General features: G+C 42.2%; 2 protein-coding genes across 3 annotated transcripts in view; one reads left to right on the top strand and one right to left on the bottom strand.

Annotated features, from left to right (window-relative positions):
* Positions 1-19,524, top strand: part of LOC106545335 (cadherin-23) — a 453,671-nt gene that overhangs the window by 393,785 nt on the left and 40,362 nt on the right. The window lies entirely within an intron of this gene.
* Positions 1,843-18,190, bottom strand: CUNH10orf105 (chromosome unknown C10orf105 homolog). 2 transcript variants are annotated; one of them, XR_015695139.1, is made up of 3 exons: positions 18,073-18,190; positions 6,849-7,386; positions 1,843-1,964 (listed from the first exon to the last, which is right to left on the bottom strand). XR_015695139.1 is itself a non-coding variant. In XM_014053664.2 (2 exons), the coding sequence occupies exon 2, from the start codon at positions 7,375-7,377 to the stop codon at positions 6,958-6,960; it is 420 nt and encodes a 139-aa protein (XP_013909139.2). In that variant the 5' UTR covers positions 7,378-7,386; positions 18,073-18,190; the 3' UTR covers positions 6,550-6,957. The 2 variants fall into 2 exon arrangements, 1 of the variants encoding a protein (XP_013909139.2); XM_014053664.2 differs by lacking the exon at positions 1,843-1,964 and having other exon boundaries at positions 6,550-7,386.

Here is a 19,524-nt window from a genome sequence, read left to right as displayed (position 1 = left end):
GCAGCCGGGAGATCTAGAATTAACTTTAATAACATCAGAAAGAAAGGTTCAGTCCAATAGCTGGGGCCCAGGCATTGAAGCTAACGGCGTTACAGCATCAGAAGCCCTAAATTGCAGGAACATAGAAGACATTAATTATTTTCTATTGATTCAGAAATTAAATACATCCCTGAACTAGTTCGTGGGCTACCTTGAATCAAGCAGCATTTTGATTGTAAGTCAAGTTCTCCGAAACAGATCTGCTTTCAGGAAGATATTGGCTGTCTGGATTTATCTCTGACTATGCATACAAAGCTGCCTTAAGAGAGGGGAAACAGGGGGAGAAGATTTCACATCTCATTCCCCCCCCCTTTTTCATTTCTCTCTTTGAAACGAAACTTTAACAGAATGAATGCATACATTCACAGAGTTTTTTGTGGTGTTTTCAGTTTCTCTTCAAATCAAACATTTCTCCTGCAAGAGATAGTGCTTGTTGTGGCCCACCCACAACCAGCAGAGCTGGCAGCAGAGTTGTACAGTAAGGAGGTTGGGGAGGAACATGGACTAGTCCTGGGGGCTGAGGAAAGCTCAGACGAGGGCTCTGCATCGGAGATAGAGAAGGAGTTAGAAAGCAGTGAGGCAGAAGAGCAGCTGGAGCTGTTCCTAGTGTGCAGAGCTGCCAGAAGACAAGAACAACTAAGAAAGCAGGATCAACTTAAGAGTAAAGCCACACCTTGGAGGTGATTGGCCCCTCCCAGAGGAAACAAAAGAGGAATGAATGGGGAGTGGGCTTTTGCAGGAAACAATTTGTTCCTTCAGTCTGGAAAGTTCTTTTTGTGATTATAAGAGACTCTGTGTCAAGTTTTGCTTTGCCCTGTGTTTGAAAACTAGTTATCTGGCAGCGCTCTAAATGAGATAAGGTGCATATGGGTAAACATTCCTCCGAAAGACTGTTTGCTAAAGCCTTGCTGACTGTGAATGAAAGGAATTCACAGTCATGTAAAATAAAAGAGGTTTTGTTGGGACCAAGACTTTGCTTCTTACTTTCTAAGGAAGCCTGGGTCAGAACAGTGCTTTGAGTTAGCATTGTTTTTCTTGAATTCCCTTTTCTAACCAGAGGAAGAAATAATAAAATTGCACTATTTTCCTGTCACATAGAATATTTTTGGGGACACCAGGGGTTGAAGCCTGGAATATTTGGGTTAACATACCAAAGACTTTAGTTATCTGGAACAAATTGCACACACACAATCACACACACACACACACATCAGGGGTGAAATTCAGCAGGTTCTAACAGGTTCTGGAGAACTGGTAGAGGCAATTTTGAGTAGTTCAGAGAACCAGCAAATGCCACATCTGGCTGGCCCCAGAGTGGGGTGGGAATGGGAATTTTGCAGTATTCTTCCCCTACTACACCCACCAAGCCACGGCCACAGAACCGGTAGTAAAAAAATTTGAATTTCACCACTGATGTATATATAAAGAATATTTGAGATACCACATTGCTGATTTTCAGGAACTTCTATGATCTATAAGGCACTTTTTTCCATCCCCAAATAAAACTTGCAAGATGGTTGTTTCAGAATATTGATCAATCTCTTTTGTTGTCAAAATTAAAATGGTCAACATTTCAAAATATTATCTGGTTTAAGAATGACATCAGTGCTTCAAAACTGGTTTTGTGTGCACGGTACTATTTCAATCTATGACAGTTTCTGATGGGAAATCATACAATTGGAAACTAAATTGAACCAAGTAACCACATCTTCTGAAACATTGTAGGAAGATTGTTTGCTTGATTGATTGATTGATGGATGGATGGATGGATGGATGGATGGATGGATGGATGGATGGATGGATTGGATTGGATTGATCCATCTCGTGGTTCAGGCAACTCTGAGTGGATACACCAGAAGAAAGAGAGAGTGCCTATAGAGTATCTCCCATGAAACACTCTCTAATAAATTGGAAATATTGCTTTGCTGGAAAAAAAAATGAAAGGAAAATCAAAAGCATTAATGTGAACACAAAAACATTCCCACAAGTCAACTTCAAGAAACAGACAATTCAATAACCTTTTTAGTTCAAAATCAATTTTACAGCTGAGCCAAGGGAGGCCTTTGGATTAAGCTTGTGTTTTGCCATCTATGTCGTGAATTCTTTTAAGTGGCTGGCAATGTAAACTATTAATATTCTGGATTTGGCATTCTTCTTTGGTTCAGGTGAGGAATTGCCCTTTATTAATGCATACATTAATATCTAAAAGCATTATATAGAATTATAGCATATACTATTAATACATTAAAGAGGCCCAAAGATCACTTTTAGATCAGATTTAAAGGCAATTCTGATATCTCTGCTTTTATGAGAGCAACAGCACTTAGCCAGAGGGGTTTACAGCACTCTCTGGGTGGTTTACAATATCTGTTGTGGCCCACCAGCGGCCAGGAGAGCTGGCAGCAGATTCGGACAATGAGGAGGTTGGGCAGGAACTTGGGCCACTCCTGGAATCTGGGGAATGCTCTGATAAGGGCTTTGGTCGGAGGCAGAGAGGGGGCCAGAGCCGTATGCCAGTTATCAACTGCCTTTAGAGTCAGACTCCAGTGAGGCAGATGAACAGCTGGAACCTGTTCCCAGTGTGTGCATGCACAGAGTTGCCAGAAAATGCAACAGCTGAAGAACAGGGGTCGACTTGCAAGTAAGGCCACAGGTGGATGATGAATAGCCCCTCCCAGAGGAAATAAAAGGGGAGTGGAGTTTGCAGGAGACAATTAGTTCGCTTAATTGATCCATGACTCTCTGAGACTCCTTGCCAAGTTTTGCAGATATCGGCCTGTCAGCTCTCCAAGCCAGATAAGGTCTGTGACTGTAAATCCTCCCTTGAAAGACTTTGCCAGATGTGAATGAGCAGAATTCACAGTCAATTAATAAAAGGGTTTTTTGTCAGGACAAGGAGTTTGCTTCAGGCTCTCGGGACGCCTCAGTCAGAACAATATCAGCATATTGCTGTCAACAATCTGGGTCCTGATTTTACCGATCTGGAAAGCTCAGTCAACCATGAGCCCTGTCAGGATCAAACTCCTGGCAATGGGCAGAGTTAGCCTGCAATACTGCATTTTAACCACTGGGCCACCACAATGTAAGAACTGCCTTTAAATCTGAGCTCAAAGTGCTCTTTGGGCCTCTTTAGTGTATATTGTTATCAACCATGGCAAATTTAAGATGTGTGGCTAGGGAATTCTGGGAGTTGAAGTCCACACATCACAAAGTTGCCAAGCTTGAGAAAAAAACAATACAGTATGTGCTAGATATGAATAGTCATTTTTGCAGAGTTAATGCTGTTTAGTTCCAAACAGTACATTATAGGGGCCAATTTGTGATGGATCTTGTCCAGTAGCTTTTCCCGCCATAGTTGTGTTGGGAGCAGAGGTGGAGACAACTCATCTTGTAATTATTCTCTCATTCATTTCGAGTCAGCACTACAGCATGATGCATGCATACATTTGTGTGTGTGTGTGTGTGTATGTTTGTGTATGTGAGTGAGTGAGTGTGTGTGTGTGTGTGTGTGTGTGTGTGTGTGAGAGAGAGAGAGAGAGAGAGAGAGAGAGTAATAATGCAGTATATAGCTAAAATAAGAGAAATCTTAATATTTGGAGCTTTCCCTTCATTGCTGATTCCACAACTTCTTTTGATTTGAAAAAAAAAATGATACTTATGACTTATGACTAGATGGCGAACTCCTTGCATTCCAAATATCTACACAGCAGGTCTTCTGGATGCATGTTAGTCATAGGTGGGACCAAGGAAAAACCTGATTAGGACCTCCTAACCATAATGATTTGTGCTCAGCTCAATAAGAATTCAAAATATGACTCTGTGGATGGATCCATTACAGATTTAGCTATTATGAGATGTTCTGCCTCATCATAATGAAACTGTAATACATACATACATACATACATACATACATACATACATACATACATACACATACACACACACACGCACACACACAAACACAATTGCAAGTCTTAGAAAGCAGGTTCTAAAGAGGAATTCTTAGATGCTGCAACTCTTGTAACCTTATCACTTTAGCTTCAATAAGATTATATTGAATTTCTCAATAGCCTGATATTAATACAATCGTACTCTTCTCTTTTATCCTGAACCACAAAATGTATGTATGGACCTATGAACATTTTTGCACGTAAGCATGTAGTCACAGACTAAGCCAGTCAATCAATTTCTACAGCCACCCATCTCAGACAAGGGACTCTGGGTGGCAAACAGTCATATAATTTATTAAAACCACACACACACACACACACACACGTGTGTGTTTGTGTGTGTTTTCGTAGATTTTCACGGGTGTAGGTAGGCTGGTCTTGTTGTATGACAAAAACACCAGCCTGAGGATGGCGAGTGAGACCTCGCTGAAATGTTGCCAAGACAATCTCAATCTTTCACGGGAAAAGACCCTAATACAAGACCAGCATACCTACACCTGTGAAAATCTACAAAAACATAGATAGATAGATAGATAGATAGATAGATAGATAGATAGATAGATAGATAGATAGATAGATAGATAGATAGATATAGAGATAGAGATAGAGATAGAGATAGAGATAGAGATAGAGATAGAGATAGAGATAGAGATATATATAAGCTGAGAAAATCATAATTGTAGATGTTAATGTAATAAACATCTATGTCTAATAATAATACACATAAAGACATTTCAGGTAACACAGAGTAAGGCTTTCACTTTAGCACACATCCTTAGTAGCAGCCAGAGGTGGGTTCCTACCAGTTCGCACCTATTCAGTAGAACCGGTTCGTCAAATCTACCGAACCGGTTAGAAGAGGTTCTACCAGTGGACCCGGAAAGCAGGCCACACCTACAGAAGAGGTTCCAAAATTTTTTGAAACCCACCACTGGTAGCAGGGCCTCCTTGCAAAACAAATCAGTGGTGGGATTCCAAAAAATTTACTACCGGTTTTGTGGGCATGGCTTGGTGGGTGTGACTTGGTGGGCATGGCAGGGGAAGGTTACTGTAAAATATCCATTCTATTCTATTCCTATTCCTATCTCTATTTCTATTTTTTTCTATTTCTATTGCTGTTGGATTTCCTGTAGATCTCCCAACCAAATAAAATCCCCCTTTCAGTGCATTGTGTTGATTGAATCTTCCTAAGGATCTAAGCCACATTAGCACATGTTATTGGTGAGAACAGAGTTATCTGTAGTCATGTGGTACTTTATTATTAATTGAATCTTATTCTCATCTCAGAGCTCAGCTAATGGAATTCACAGTTGTAGTTAGGGTCAAATTATTATCCCGGCCCTACCTGAAATTCACCCCTTTCGTGGCAATAAAGGCATTTGTTTCAGAGGTGGTATTCAGCAGGTTCTGACCAGTTCTACAGAACCGATAGTGGAAATTTTGAGTAGTTCAGAGAACCTGTAAATACCACCTCTGACTGGCCCCGCCCCCATCTATTCTCTGCCTCTGGGCAGAATATAGGTAGGAAAGGAGGGAGGGAGGAGAAGGGAAAGAAGCTATTGGAAGAGACAATAAAAAACTCCTGTTGCACAGTTGCCAGTTCAACTACTGCCAAGAAAACTCCATGGATGTTTCCATGCACTTACTTGGCTGTAATCATGCTCATCTTGATTGAATGTTTAATGCCGGGTTACCAGAACTGAGCTTCAACAATCTGGATAACTATGCTATTATATGACAACAGAGAGATTCAGAAAATTGAAACCCTTTGCTCCCTGGTAATGGGTTTCGCAAGGAAAGTTGACAGCAAAATGGAATTGTCCCTATTCCTCCCTCAGCTGTTTCCCTTTAAGGGCCCTGCCCTTACCGTTTTTGGAGAGCAAGATCTTTAAAAAGGGAATGGAGAGAGAATGAAAAAGAAATCAAGGAATCTGAGTAAGGGAACAACCATATCTGATGGGAAAGGCAGTCATGAGTCTTGGCACATCAGAACATCCTCAGCCACAGTGAGGAATGTAGTCACAAGCGTCTTGCAAATGGTCACAGGTTGCTTATCCCAACACACATGAAAGCCTCAGTAAATAATTAGCAAACACTGGCAAATGCAGCAAGTAGGACTAAGTTATGGTGACATGCACCCCCCCCCTACAGTGACATCATTATACAACCTATCTTTTACATGTCTGTATTGTGATGTGGCAAATCTAGACAGCATAGTAAAAAGCAGGGACATCATCCTGCCAACAAAAGTGTGTATAGTCAATACTATGGTTTTCCCAGTTGCAATGTATGGCTGTGAAAGTTGGACCATAAGGAAGGTTGAGTGCCAAAGAATTGAGACCTTTGAACTATAGTGCTGGAGAAGACTCCTGCGAGTCCCTTGGACGATCAAACCAATCAATCCTAAAGGACATCAACCCTGACTGCTCTTTAGAAGGCCATATCGTTAAGAGGAAACTCAAATATTTTGGCCACCTAATGAGAAGGAAGGACTCACTGGAGAAGAGCCTAATATTGGGGAAAACGGAGGGCAAAAGAAGAAGGGGACAGTAGAGAATGAGGTGGCTGGAGGAAGTCACCGAAGCAGTATGAGCTTAAATGGACTCCAGAGGATGGTAGGGGACAGGAAGGCATGGAGGAACATTGTCCATGGGGTCACAATGGGTCGGACATGACTCCGCAACTAACAACAATTGTGATTCAGCTGTGGGATGGGCCTTCCATGGTGATCTCACTGCATATGCTCAGATGCATGAAAGTCTATACCGGGGTGTCCAACCTTGGCAATTTTAAGACCTGTGGACTTCAACTCCCAAAACACCAGTGGAGGTGTGTGAAGGCGTGCTGATTTCTGCTTACTTCTATCCTTGCCAAATGGTGATTTTCCAAAAAGTTGTAGGTTAGATGACATTACAAGCAGTTTGAGAAGGCCTGTCAAGAAGGAATGTTTTTTCCACAGGAGGTTCATTCACATGGCAGTAGATTCCATGCTACTCCAGTCCTGGTTAATAGGCCCTTTTCTTGACCAAGTTTCACGTCTGTGGGAAACGGGCCGTCCACGCTTTACACTGCAAATGGATTGTCTTAAGGAACCCAGACGTTTCCAGAGCTTAAGTTGTGGTTCAGTGGCATCTTCAAAATGGTAAGGCATGCATTCGTGTGGTCTGTGGATAGATGGATCGAGTGCTGCCGGTTTGCATAAAGTGACAAAAAGGAGACCGATGGTCAGGAGGAGAAAAATACAGATGAGGGCAATGATGATAGGCAAGGAATCCAGGTTCTGCTCGGTTGGCTCTGAGCTCAAGAGAGCCAGCTCAGTGGTTGCGTTGAGTAATTCAGGGACACCTGTACTTGGCAGGGTCTCATTGACTGACTCCTTTGTGCTCATCCTTCTCTCCTGCAAGACAACAGGGTTAAAGGTCAGGCAGCACTGACAAGTGTATGCATTGACATTTATGCAAAACGAATGGGGATGACAAAAGACCAAGTGCAAGCCATTTTCTTCCCTCTTAGTTCTAAATACCTGTGTTTTCCTGAAAATAACGCCCATCTCAGGGTTCCAAATAACACCCCCAACAAAAGAAGTCTCCAAGGCTTGAATTTCCTCAAAGTTCCATTTTATTAGAGATGTCCTATTGGCACATCTGGGAAAACCCAAATCTGAAAGCTTCCAGGTTTTCCCCACCCAAAAGAAAATCCAAGTCTCTACCCAGCACCTACGTTTCCATCACATGGTCCAATCAATGCACCATCCCAACTGGAGACAACCCCCAGTCACTCCCATCCAGGTGCAGGGCGAATGCCCTTGACTCCCAGAGAAGGGCATGTTGTCATGGCTAATCCTCCACCACTCCTTGCAATCCCCCTCCCATTTTCCCAGGCACTAAATGTGGCAGCCCTGAAGTTCCAATGAAAAAGATGGCTTCAAGGTCTGACAGTCGGGTCTTATTTTCTTTGGGCCCCCAAATAAGCACTAGGGCTTATTTTAGGAGGTGTCTTACTTTTTCCCATGTACAAGAGTCCCACTTCTTCTGCTTGCTTGTAGAGAGGCAGGAGGCCGTGTGGTGTGCCACTGCTACTGCCATGAGATGGAGGGGGTGGAGCTGCCCCATGCACAGTGGTGGGTTTCAAAAATTGTTCAAGCCTACTCTGTGGGTGTGGCCTCCTTTTGAGGGAGTGGCTTGCTGCCCATGTGACCGGATATGAAGATGCCAATGACATTTGTCAGAACCACCTTAAATTACCTCACACACAGCACTGGCATGCATAAGAATATGATGTAAACTTGTTTTTTAAAAGGCATCTTTGGTTTGCGTTAAAACAACTTCAACACATGCAATGTTCTGATTGCACCACAAACGCAGTAGTCATCCTTACCTTTCGCAGAGGCACTGAGTTTTATAAATATGATCATGATAGTATAGAATAATCCTATCCAAGGACCAGTGGTGGGTTTCAAAAATTTTTGGAATCTCTTCTGTAGGTGTGGCCTGCTTTCCGGGTCCACTGGTGGAACCTCTTCAAACCACTGCAGTAGATTTGACGAACCGGTTCTACCGAATAGGTGCGAACTGGTAGGAACCCACCTCTGCCCATGCACCCCTCACTGGCTTATCTCAGGGCTCCCGCAGCCAGGCCATCCATGTCCTGGCTCCTGTCTTGCCTCGCAGCCGCACAACCAGCATGGCGCTAAGCAGAAGAAGTGGTCCAGTGGCCATGTGGGCTTCTACTGCACATGGCTGATGGTGCTGCAGCAGTGAGGCAGGTGCTGAGACATGGATGTATTGGCTGCGGGGGCCCTGAGTTAAGTCGGTGTGAGGGTCAGGGGGCTCCACCACAACGCTGCCTCACTTCATGGCCGCAGCACCACAAGCAACCAGATGGAATAAGCGGGTGTCAGGCTGCACAGGCTCTTAGGGGTAGGGCTTATATTAGGCACACATTTAAAAACACAGTAGGTCTTATTTTTGGGATAGGTCTTATTTTTGGGGAAACAGGTTAGTTGAAATTACAGGCAGCCCTAAAGTTATGGCACAATTGGGACCAGAACATCTATTGCTAAACTACGTAGTCATTTTTTCTTCCTGTGGTCATTAAGCAAATCAAACAGTTGTTAAGAAAATCTAGCTTCACCCATAGACTTTCCTCGTTGGGAACTGGCTGGGAAGATCATCATTCCCAGGATGCTGCAACCATTATAAATACATGCTGGTTACCAAGTGCCTGAATTTTGATCATATAATCATGGAGATGCTGCGATGGTCATAAATGTGAGGGCCAGTCATAAGTTACTTTTTTGAGGACTGTTGTAAATTGTTAAACAATTTGGTTGCAAGTTGATATAGCAATATAGCAGTAGACTTATATACCGCTTCATAGGCCTTTCAGGCCTCTCTAAGCGGTTTACAGAGAGTCAGCATATTGCCCCCAACAATCTGGGTCCTCATTTTACCCACCTCGGAAGGATGGAAGGCTGAGTCAACCCTGAGCCGGTGAGATTTGAACCGCTGACCTGCTGATCTAGCAGTAGCCTGCAGTGCTGCATTTAACCACTGCGCCACCTTGGCTCATGATCCCTATCTGCAATTCCAAATCTTATACTGGCAGAGCATTATTTGTGATTCATCACTCCTTCTAGAGCAGGTTGTCAAACTCAAGACCCGGGGGCCAGATCTGGCCCATGGGGTGCTTAGATCTGCCCCACATGACTGGCATGGAAATAGTAAAGGACCACCCCTGTGCCCCATTTTCATCCTGAAAGGCCTCTCGCACCACCTTGCTGGTAAAAGTGGGGCATGGGGGGACACACGCACCCCCCATGGCCCATTTTCAGCCTGGACAGCCTCCTGCAACACTCTGTCAACCAAAATGGGGCACGGGGGTGCATGAAGTCCCCGCACATCCCATTTTGGCTGGCAGGGTGCTGCAGAAGGCCAGCCATCCCATCCCCCCACCCCAGGCCTGGACCCCAGATAACAACAATGCTTATCCGGCCCTTGAAGAAATCCAGTTTGACACCCCTGTTCTAGAGGCTCTGATCCTGCCAACAAAGTTTCTATTGGACCTGGGTACTTGAGAGACCGCCTGCTGCCAATTACCTCACAAAGACCCGTTAGATCTCACAGGGTCCGCCTCCTCCGGGTTCCATCCACCAGCCAATGCCATCTGGCTACTACCCGGGGGAGGGCCTTCTCTGTAGCAGCTCCGGCCCTTTGGAATGAACTCCCCACGGAGATCCGGACCCTCACCTCTCTCCAGGCCTTCCGGAAAGCCGTCAAAACCTGGCTGTGCCAGCAGGCCTGGGGTTGATGAGTTCCCCTCCCCTCTCGACTGGTATGGCTGTGTGATTTTCGTGTATTTTAATTATGTGTACTGTGTTTATGTCCCCTTCCCCCCTGAGTTGTTCGCCGCCCTGAGTCCCTCCTGGAGAAGGGCGGCATACAAATAAACCAAATACAAATACTATCACCTATAGTATTAACTCATTTCCAGCATTATTATTGCATAACAGAGGTCATACCAGAGGTGGGTTGCTGCTGGTTCAACCCAACCAGCCCAGTTCAGCCGAACCAGTAGTAGAACCCAGGCCTGAATTGCAGAACCGGCAATGACCAGGCCTGCCACACACCCCAAACTGGCTCTCCGGTGTCTTCTGCCTTTGCCGGCATGGTTCTGTACATCCGCAGATCAATTTTTAGTCAAATGCTCATGCGCAAGCAATACACAGCCGGCATTCTGACCGGTTCAGGAACCCACCACTGGTCCATACCTATCTGGTCAGAAGTAGGTTTCACAGGATTCAGTAGGTTTCATTTCTGTACATCCGCATTGGATTACAAGCCTAGATTCCGGTCCTTAGAAGAAAAACCTGAACTGCAATGCAAAGCATTTAATTTGAATTTTGAATACTTGCGTTGAATTTAAAGCAGTGGCTCCTAACCATTTCCACTGCAGGATGCAAAGTTAAATGTAGAATTTTTATGTGAAACTGAATGCAGGCTTATTATCTATCTATGGTTGTTTAAAATATTCAAAATAAGAAAATAGGACAGCTGCATATATTTGGAAATCCTTTCCTTCCATACTTTGTAACACCTATTTTGGGAGATATAATTTTTTATTATATATTAGATTTTTTTTTTATTTTTGCTTTTGGAATTTTTTCCCCACTCCTCCTTGCAGAACTCAGAAATATTCTCAGATCAGCGCTGCTTGTTAAAGATCCCCATACAGGTTTCTGGTGATATTCAACTTTAGAACTGTCCTTAATTCCAAAATGTCACCTTCCTTTAGTCTGAACTTCATGCTCATGTTTCATTTTGCTCCATGTAAAAATTGCATCAACTTCTGTTGACTTAGGAATTTACTAGACTCACCACTTGATGTTTACATACAATTCTATGTAGCCCACTACAATATCAAATGCTCTTGAAAACCACTTCTTAGAAAAATATAGAAAAATTATGAACAACTCACTCAGCACCGGTTTCACCACAAAACCGCGCTCGACTAAACCGCACCCGACTAAACCGCGTCGCTGATGTCATCAACAGGGCGACAACAGTGCAGAGACAGGAGCACGCTGTAAACCCTAAACCTAAAATTAACACCTAAACCTAAACCTAACCCCCCTAAACCTAATCCTAATTGATGACCCTAACCCTACCCTAACCCTAACCCTAACCCTAACCCTTAACCTAACCCTAACCCTAACCCTAACCCTAACCCTTAACCTAACCCTAAACCTAACCCTAAACCTAACCCTAAATCTAACCTTACCTTAAGTTGAATCGGCTTGCTTTCAAAGCGCTATTTAAAGCACCCTTCTTTCTCCGCGCTGGCTGTTGTCGCCCTGTTGATGACATCAGCAACGCGGTTTAATCAGGCGCGGCTTAGTCAAGCGCGGTTTTGACGGGTCACGCTCAGCACCTGCCCAACAACTTTAACATCGATTCCCAATGGAAAGCCAAATGGGTCATGGCCAGACATAGGAAGACACATAAATGACCCCACAAAAAAGGTGTCACCACATCAATAATGGACACTCCCTAATAGGATATGCACTTCACACAGCATCTGCCGGGACTCTATAAATAGGGCATGGTATCCTCCCCTCAGTGTGACTGCAGAGTCCCATATCAAACAAAATGCCTGACTATAAGCTGAGGGCATATATCAGTCCAGTATCTAATTTTTTAGAAAATAAAAACGATACTTGGCTTCAATGGTTAGATGGTCTAAACATTGATATTTGAACATAGAGCTTTTTAACATTCATATTTTATTGGGTTCTAGTAATCTAGATGAAATGCTAATATATATTGCTAGTCCATGTATGATGTGCCATATGCTAAATCTTCTTCTATAGCATATTATTCGGAGTATAAGATGCACCAAGATTTTGAAGAGGCAAATTAACCTCCGAAAGACAGCCCATTTTTCACAAAAACCGGCCCATTTTTTTGTCAAAAAAAGGGCATGCATAGCCTTTAGGAGACTTATAGAGTGCTCCTGGGGGCAAAATTGAGCAAAAAACAGCCCATTTTTGCTCATTTCTACCCTCCCCAGCCCCCAGGAGCACTCTGGAAGCCTCCTAAAGGCTATGCACAGCCATTTTGGTGAAAGAGGCAGGGTTTCAGGAGGCAAAAAATACTGCATTCAATGTATAAGATGCACCCAGATTTTCAACCTCTTTTTTGAGGGAAAAAGATGTGTCTTATACTCCAAAACCAACTACCACTCACTCATCATGAAATCTCCAGAACTGTAAAACCTACAAACTTGAAATTCGGCATGTATGTTCCTCTTGGATTATAGGTGCTCTCTAAGCAAGTATTTTTCAAAAAGACTATCAGATCATCAGTATTTCTTATACAGTATTAGATTAACATTCGTCAATGCTAAGGAGTTAGACATTCTACTCCCCCTCCCCACCTGAAAGGAACTCTGTTCCAACTGCCAGTCACCTTATATGGGCATGGCCAGCATGTGACTCATCCGGCCTGTGGGCTGACCTGATCACTTGGTTTTTTAGCGAAGCACGGGTATCCAACTAATAAATAATAAACCACTTCTCAAGCCACAGAATAGCATCAGAGCATCTACAGACCTCATAGCTTATATGATGCAAAACTTCATCTCTGTGGGGGCTACAGAATTAGAGACCATCCATTTAAAGTCTCCAAGCTAAGCCTTGTGTTTATGTTATTACTATAGCTCAACTTCTGTGTAGTTAGCTAACAAACACTTGATGCATATACACATGGCAAGGAGAATCCAATGTCATCCTTGGAGAAGCACTGGTGTATCTTATTTATCTATCCATTTGCATATTCTGTCAAGCCAATTGCAATTACAATATAATTACTCTAAGTTTGCACAATGGAGATGTAATAGGGAAAAACAAGAATGAATAGTTGGCTTGGCTCATTGCATTCCATCTTTGAGAATGGTGGACTTTGTAGCCAGATCCTATTATTATATCATTTAGTTAATTTCAGAAATTGAGCAGATTTTTAATTGTTGAGGGAGAGGGAGGTTGCTGTGAGGTTATGGATTCAGATTATAGAAGAGAATTCCTCCAAGATCAGATCTAATTTGACTAAGATTTGGTTTCTTGAGATAAGGAAATGTTTAAGCCAGACTGGGAGAAATTGGGTGTTTTGATGCTCTGCTAATAAACCTCTGAAACCTCAAAAAACATCTATGGTTAAATTTTGAGAGTTGTGTAGTAAAGGCATGAGATGAAACCATATATACTTACAGTCTTATTTTAGTTTTTCTTATGCTGACATTAATAATCATTCTTCCCTCTACATTCACAGATTAGCTTATTTTGTGTACCCAGATACAAAAACCAGTGCCAGCTGCCTGAGCCAGATTCTCTCCCCATAAAGACAAAATGTTGAAAAGCACAGAGGGCATGCAAATTAGTGATTAGAGAAGCTGCGTGTTTTTGTTTTTGTTAAGTCACAATATTGCACAATTTTTTATGATACTGTACTTTTAAAGGGACGCGGTGGCTCAGGGGCTAAGATGCTAAGCTTGTTAATCAGAAAGGGCGGCAGTCCGAATCCCTAGCGCTGCCTAATGGAGTGACTTGTCCCAGCTTCTGCCAACCTAGCAGTTCGAACGCATGTAAAAATGCAAGTAGAAAAATAGGGACCACCTTTGGTGAGAAGGTAGCAGTGTTCTGTGCGCCTTCAACATTTAGTCATGACAGCTACATGACTACGGAGACATCTTCAGACAGTGCTGGCTCTTTGGCTTTGAAACAGACATGAGCACCGCCCCCTAGAGTCAGGAACGACTAGCACATATGTGGGAGGGGAACCTTTACCTTTACCTACTTTTAATGGCCAGAGTCTCTGGCAGAGCTGTTCAAAGTTCTTCAACAGCTACATCCAAATTAAAAAATAGGAAGGATGATCATTCAATTCCAACCTTAGCACGGTTTTGATAGAGTAAGTGCTATTACTTGTGCCCCGTGATACCATATACTGCCTGCTAGGAAAGAGGTCACAGCTCCACAAACATCTGAAGCTAACAAGACCTAATCACCATCTGGATTGCCTCTATATTGTGGAAAATCTCTATTCACCACAACCCAAACACTGAATTACTTGGCTTGGAGATACTCTGCACAGTTGACTACTTTTGGCATTCTAGCATTTTATTTACTTACTAGCTGATAACGTGACATTGCCTGGGTATTTATTTATAGCGGGAAAATGTCCCGACCAAACATAATTTCTAATGTTGGATTTTCCAACATTAGAAGCCGAGGTGGCGCAGTGGTTAAATGCAGCACTGCAGGCTACTTCAGCTGACTGCAGTTCTGCAGTTCGGCTGTTCAAATCTCACCGGCTCAGGGTTGACTCAGCCTTCCATCCTTCCGAGGTGGGTAAAATGAGGACCCGGATTGTTGTTGGGGGCAATCTGCTGACTCTGTAAACTGCTTAGAGAGGGCTGAAAGCCCTATGAAGCGGTATATAAGTCTAACTGCTATTGCTATTGCTATTTCCCCCTTATCAGAGGGAGTCCTCTTGTGGAGTACTGTGAAACCTTTACGAAGACAACTCCACTGCACTGTACAGTAGGAGCCATTTTATAGCAGTACAATAGAAACCATTTTAAGGCACAACAGGCTGTATCTTAACATACACCCTGAGGAGGTGTTAGGGGGTGTCTTACTCCTACAGTATTTGTTTCCAGAGAGTAGTCATCTGTGTACCAAGTTTGGTTGAAATTGCTCAAGGCTTTCCAGAGTTATGGTGGAACACACACACAAACACACACACACAAACACACACAAACACACACACACACACACATATGAATGATATGACTCTATATCCTTGGCATCAGTGTTGGTGGTCGACCAAACCTATAGCAATCCATTTCCTAGTTCATGAATGAAAATAAAAAAAAACATGATGATGATGATGATGATGATGATGATGATGATGATGATGATGATGATGATGATGATGATTTTAGATGAAAACAACCCTAAGTGGAAAGTAGATCAGCTTTCAGATATAGTACCACAGTGATGTATTAAAGTTGTAAAAAGCAGAGATTGGATGGTGGATAAATTGATTGCTTGTTTGGCAGATAATTATGAATGTAATCCCTAAGCTTGTTATCAGATACACAACTCTCCACAACATGAAACTGACCATTTTCAGCTGTTTAGTTCCAACTTCAGTGTTAAGTGTGCTTTCATAAACTGTTCTGGTTTTTTTCTCTCTCTCGGTAATATAAATGGTAAATTCCTGCAGTCATGTCAGGTTTTTTTCATTCACCCACTTTCACAACAATATTTTTTCCTTTAGCAAGTTTACAGGGCTTAAGTACTTTACAAATCAAAAAGTAAAATGCTATTATAAGAGTGAAATATAAAAATCATTTATAGTTCGTCCAGGTTCTAAATTTAACCTTTAAAAGATTGGAATAATTAACATGAACCGAACTAAATCAGTTCCAGAGAAATTCTAAATGAAACGGAAAGATATGACAAAAATAGCAACATACAGTGTAAATAGAAAGGTTAGAAGAAAACAAGTTTAATAAATAAAAGAGCAATGCACCAGAACAAACCAGAATTAAAGTGGAAGAATTATGCAAATCCAAACAAACTTCAGGACACTATATACTTCATTATTTCCAGAACAGAAATCCCTGATTATGTGAGGCCATCTTATATCTCCAGGCTGAATCAATCAATTGCAGTTGGGTTTTTTATTATATAAATATTATATTTTTTACTTTTCTTATAACTTTTACCAGACATTTAACATTGAAATAAATATTTAAAGATGGTCTTCGATCCTACTTTCCAGAATACCCTAAAATTTAGATAGCCAACAAGTATAAACAAGTATAAAAGCTCCCACTTCAGCAGTGGGTTGGACTAGAAGACCTCCAAGGTCCCTTCCAACACTGTTCTGTAATTCTGTAAGATTCCACGAGATTATTTCAATCCTCTTTCCACCTTCCCCCTCCATCTTTGCTCCTTTTACTTAGTTACCAATTGTAAATAGCCATTAACTTAGTATATCTCAATAGGAGCATCTTTGTTTTATTTAAAAGTAACTCTGATGCCTTCTAACATAGCAACAATATGTGTGTGTGTGTGTGTTTGTGTTTGTGGTAATCACTCAATGCAGTCAAAGTGGTGGTTTTCGAAGTTAAAATCTTTGAAGGAGATGAGTTGTTCAGAAATTTGAAAAATGCTTAAGTAAATAAATATAGTTTCAAATGTAGACTGAAAATGTTCTTTCAATGCATCCATGGATATAAATAGAGCAAAAAACCCAGTATCTCCTCACGTTCTTTAAATCCTTTTGCAAATTAAAAGAAACGGGATGCTTTGCATATGGCTGATTCTTCTGAACCCAGACTAATCCCTTTCATTTGTCAAGTTCAGCTAGTTACCATAAAATGTAAGAAATAATAATTTTCTACAGATCCCCAACATTGAGTGCAGTTCTTGCTACAGAGAAAAACAGACATGTTCATCTTCTAAAAAAACATACTATAAAATCTATGGTATATGTTTGATTTTTTCTAGATAAAGTTTCATGTCACTGAGTCTAAATGTTTGTAAGCAATAAAGCTAAAATGTCCTTCGAGACAAAACTATTACATAATGCACTTTGAACTTTGCAGTGATTCATGCAAGGTATTTTGAGTCTCTATCTGGTAAGCGTGTGTGTGTATACAGAACTGTCTGCAAAAGTGTTGATCAGGTGTATCCAAATACTGAAAACAGCAATTTATGTGATATATTGAATAAGTAATCTTATCATTGCTACGATGATGTTAAACCAATCATCTGTATTACTCTCTAGAGACTCATCAGATAATAATAAAATACAGGAAATATGGTTGCTGCATAAATTATGGACTCCCCAAAAGTCAGAATACTGGCAAATAAGGTAGACCAAACAAAAAATAAGCCTTACAGATATTGTAAAGGCACTTCCCAATGGGATGAATCAATGCAAATATTTTAGTTAACTGTTCCCAGTACTTTTTCTACTGAATAACATTTAGACAAGGATTTCCCTTTTCTCCAAGCCAAAAAGAGCGAACCAACCCAGCTCAAAGATTAATTTTAGTTATTTATGTTCCTACAGAATTATCTAATATACATTTTTATGTCATATGTACATTTCTGATGAAGTAAGTTGAAACTAAACGGAGTCACGTGAAAATAAGTGGAGACACAGGAATTGAGTAAGCTTCTTGAATGTTATCCATTGCCAATGGATATCCTACATTTGTAGTTGGAGGATAGTTCAGTGGCGACCCTGTTTTGCAACACGCTTTAATAAACAGGTCAGAGGTTCTGTTTATTAAAGGGCAATTTGTTTGCTTTTCATTTCTTCTATATAATACATTTTGAGACACAGATGTGCATCTCTGCCTTGTAAAACAGGCCTTGATCTATGAGTTCCTTCCAGATGCATTTAAATTGCTGATGATTAAGCCTACTGAAACATTAGCCACTCTGTTCTTTTCTGAAATCAAAGCAACAAAACCGGAGCAAATAAAGAGCCTATATCAATGCACTGACCTTTTGAATTGGATATGTTCCTAGGAGAACTGCACCCACCTTAGCAGCAGCAAATTTCGTAGATTCCCTGGCTACGTTTTTTTTAATCTCTCAAACCCCTTTATTTCACTGCACTTTTCCACTTCCACTTCCACTTTTAAAGTTGGTTTGTTGATTAGTTCTCCTGTTCCCCATCCCCTTCTTTTGGCCTCTGTTGTTTTCCAGCCCCCTGGCAATTTGGGGGAGGGGTATGCCCATAGAAGTGGGAAGGGAGGGGAAGAGAGAGAAAAGAGAGAGAGAGAAAAAAAAGTCTGCTTGTAAATAATAAAGAGCTGCTGCAGATTCCCAGCAGTACAAAACCTGAGGCGTTTAACACAGTATTCGATCTGGAAGATCGTGTCATGAGCCACAATACTTTTCTGATCTGAGTTTATAAGGGAATTACTATTCTTTATCTCCAGTGCATCCGATCCCCTGTTAAAGGTTTAAATGGTACAGTCTGGAGTCTGTTCACTCTTCTGTTGGACCAACAGTTGAGGGAAGAGGGGGAACGAAGGGAAGACTTCCTCCTGTTGACAGAAGAAAAATATACCCTGGGTCCTCACTGAATATTCCTCTCCTCAGGGCTGCCATCTTCCATCTAGGTTTCCTATAGATCATTTCTTTGCTTTTGCTCCTTTTTCTCCATCCAAGGGAGACAAATGCAGAATAATTCCCTGCACATTTCAAGGCTGCTTTTTTTTCTTGATTGATGGAAGCCTGAACTGCTTGGACAGGACTTGGTGTGAAAGGATGGACAAATAGCTGTGACTAGTCACATAATATACAGGCAGGGGTGGGATTGAAAACGATTAGCAACCAGTTCTCTGCTCAGTTGTATAGAGCCGAGGTGGCACAGTGGTTAGAGTGCAGTACTGCAGCCACTTCAGCTGACTGTTAGCTGCAGTTCGGCGGTTCAAATCTCAGGGTTGACTCAGCCTTCCATCCTTCCGTGGTGGGTAAAATGAGGACTCGGATTGTTGGGGGCAATATGCTGACTCTGTAAACCGCTTAGAGAGGGCTCAAAGCCCTATGAAGCTGTATATAAGTCTAACTGCTATTGCTATTGCTAGTTGCTGGGGGGTGTGGTCATGGTGGGTGTAGCCTATTCGACCTCCTGCACCATTGGGGGGGGGCGTTTTCTCCCTCCCCAGGCTCCGGAGGCTTTCCTCAAGCCTCTGGGAGGGTGAAAACAGCTTCCCCTGGGCCCCAGAGGCCCTCCGGATGCCAGAAACGGACTTGTTTCCAGACCTCCAGGAGTTTTTGCCCACCAGGAGCCTCCATACGGGCCCTGCACTTACCTGGCATGATGAATGGTCTGCATGGGACTCCAGAGAGGGGAGGGGTGGGTAGGGCCAGCCGGTCCTTACAACTTACAACTACAGGTAGTCCTCAACTTACAACAGATCATTTAGCGACTATTCAAAGTTACAA

Source organism: Thamnophis sirtalis, unplaced genomic scaffold (assembly GCF_051295495.1).
Source record: "Thamnophis sirtalis isolate CommonGarterSnake01/CBP01778 unplaced genomic scaffold, rThaSir2_p1.2 scaffold_15, whole genome shotgun sequence".
In the NCBI taxonomy this organism is placed as follows: Eukaryota; Metazoa; Chordata; class Lepidosauria; order Squamata; family Natricidae; genus Thamnophis; species Thamnophis sirtalis.
This window is presented reverse-complemented; position numbering and strand designations above follow the sequence as displayed.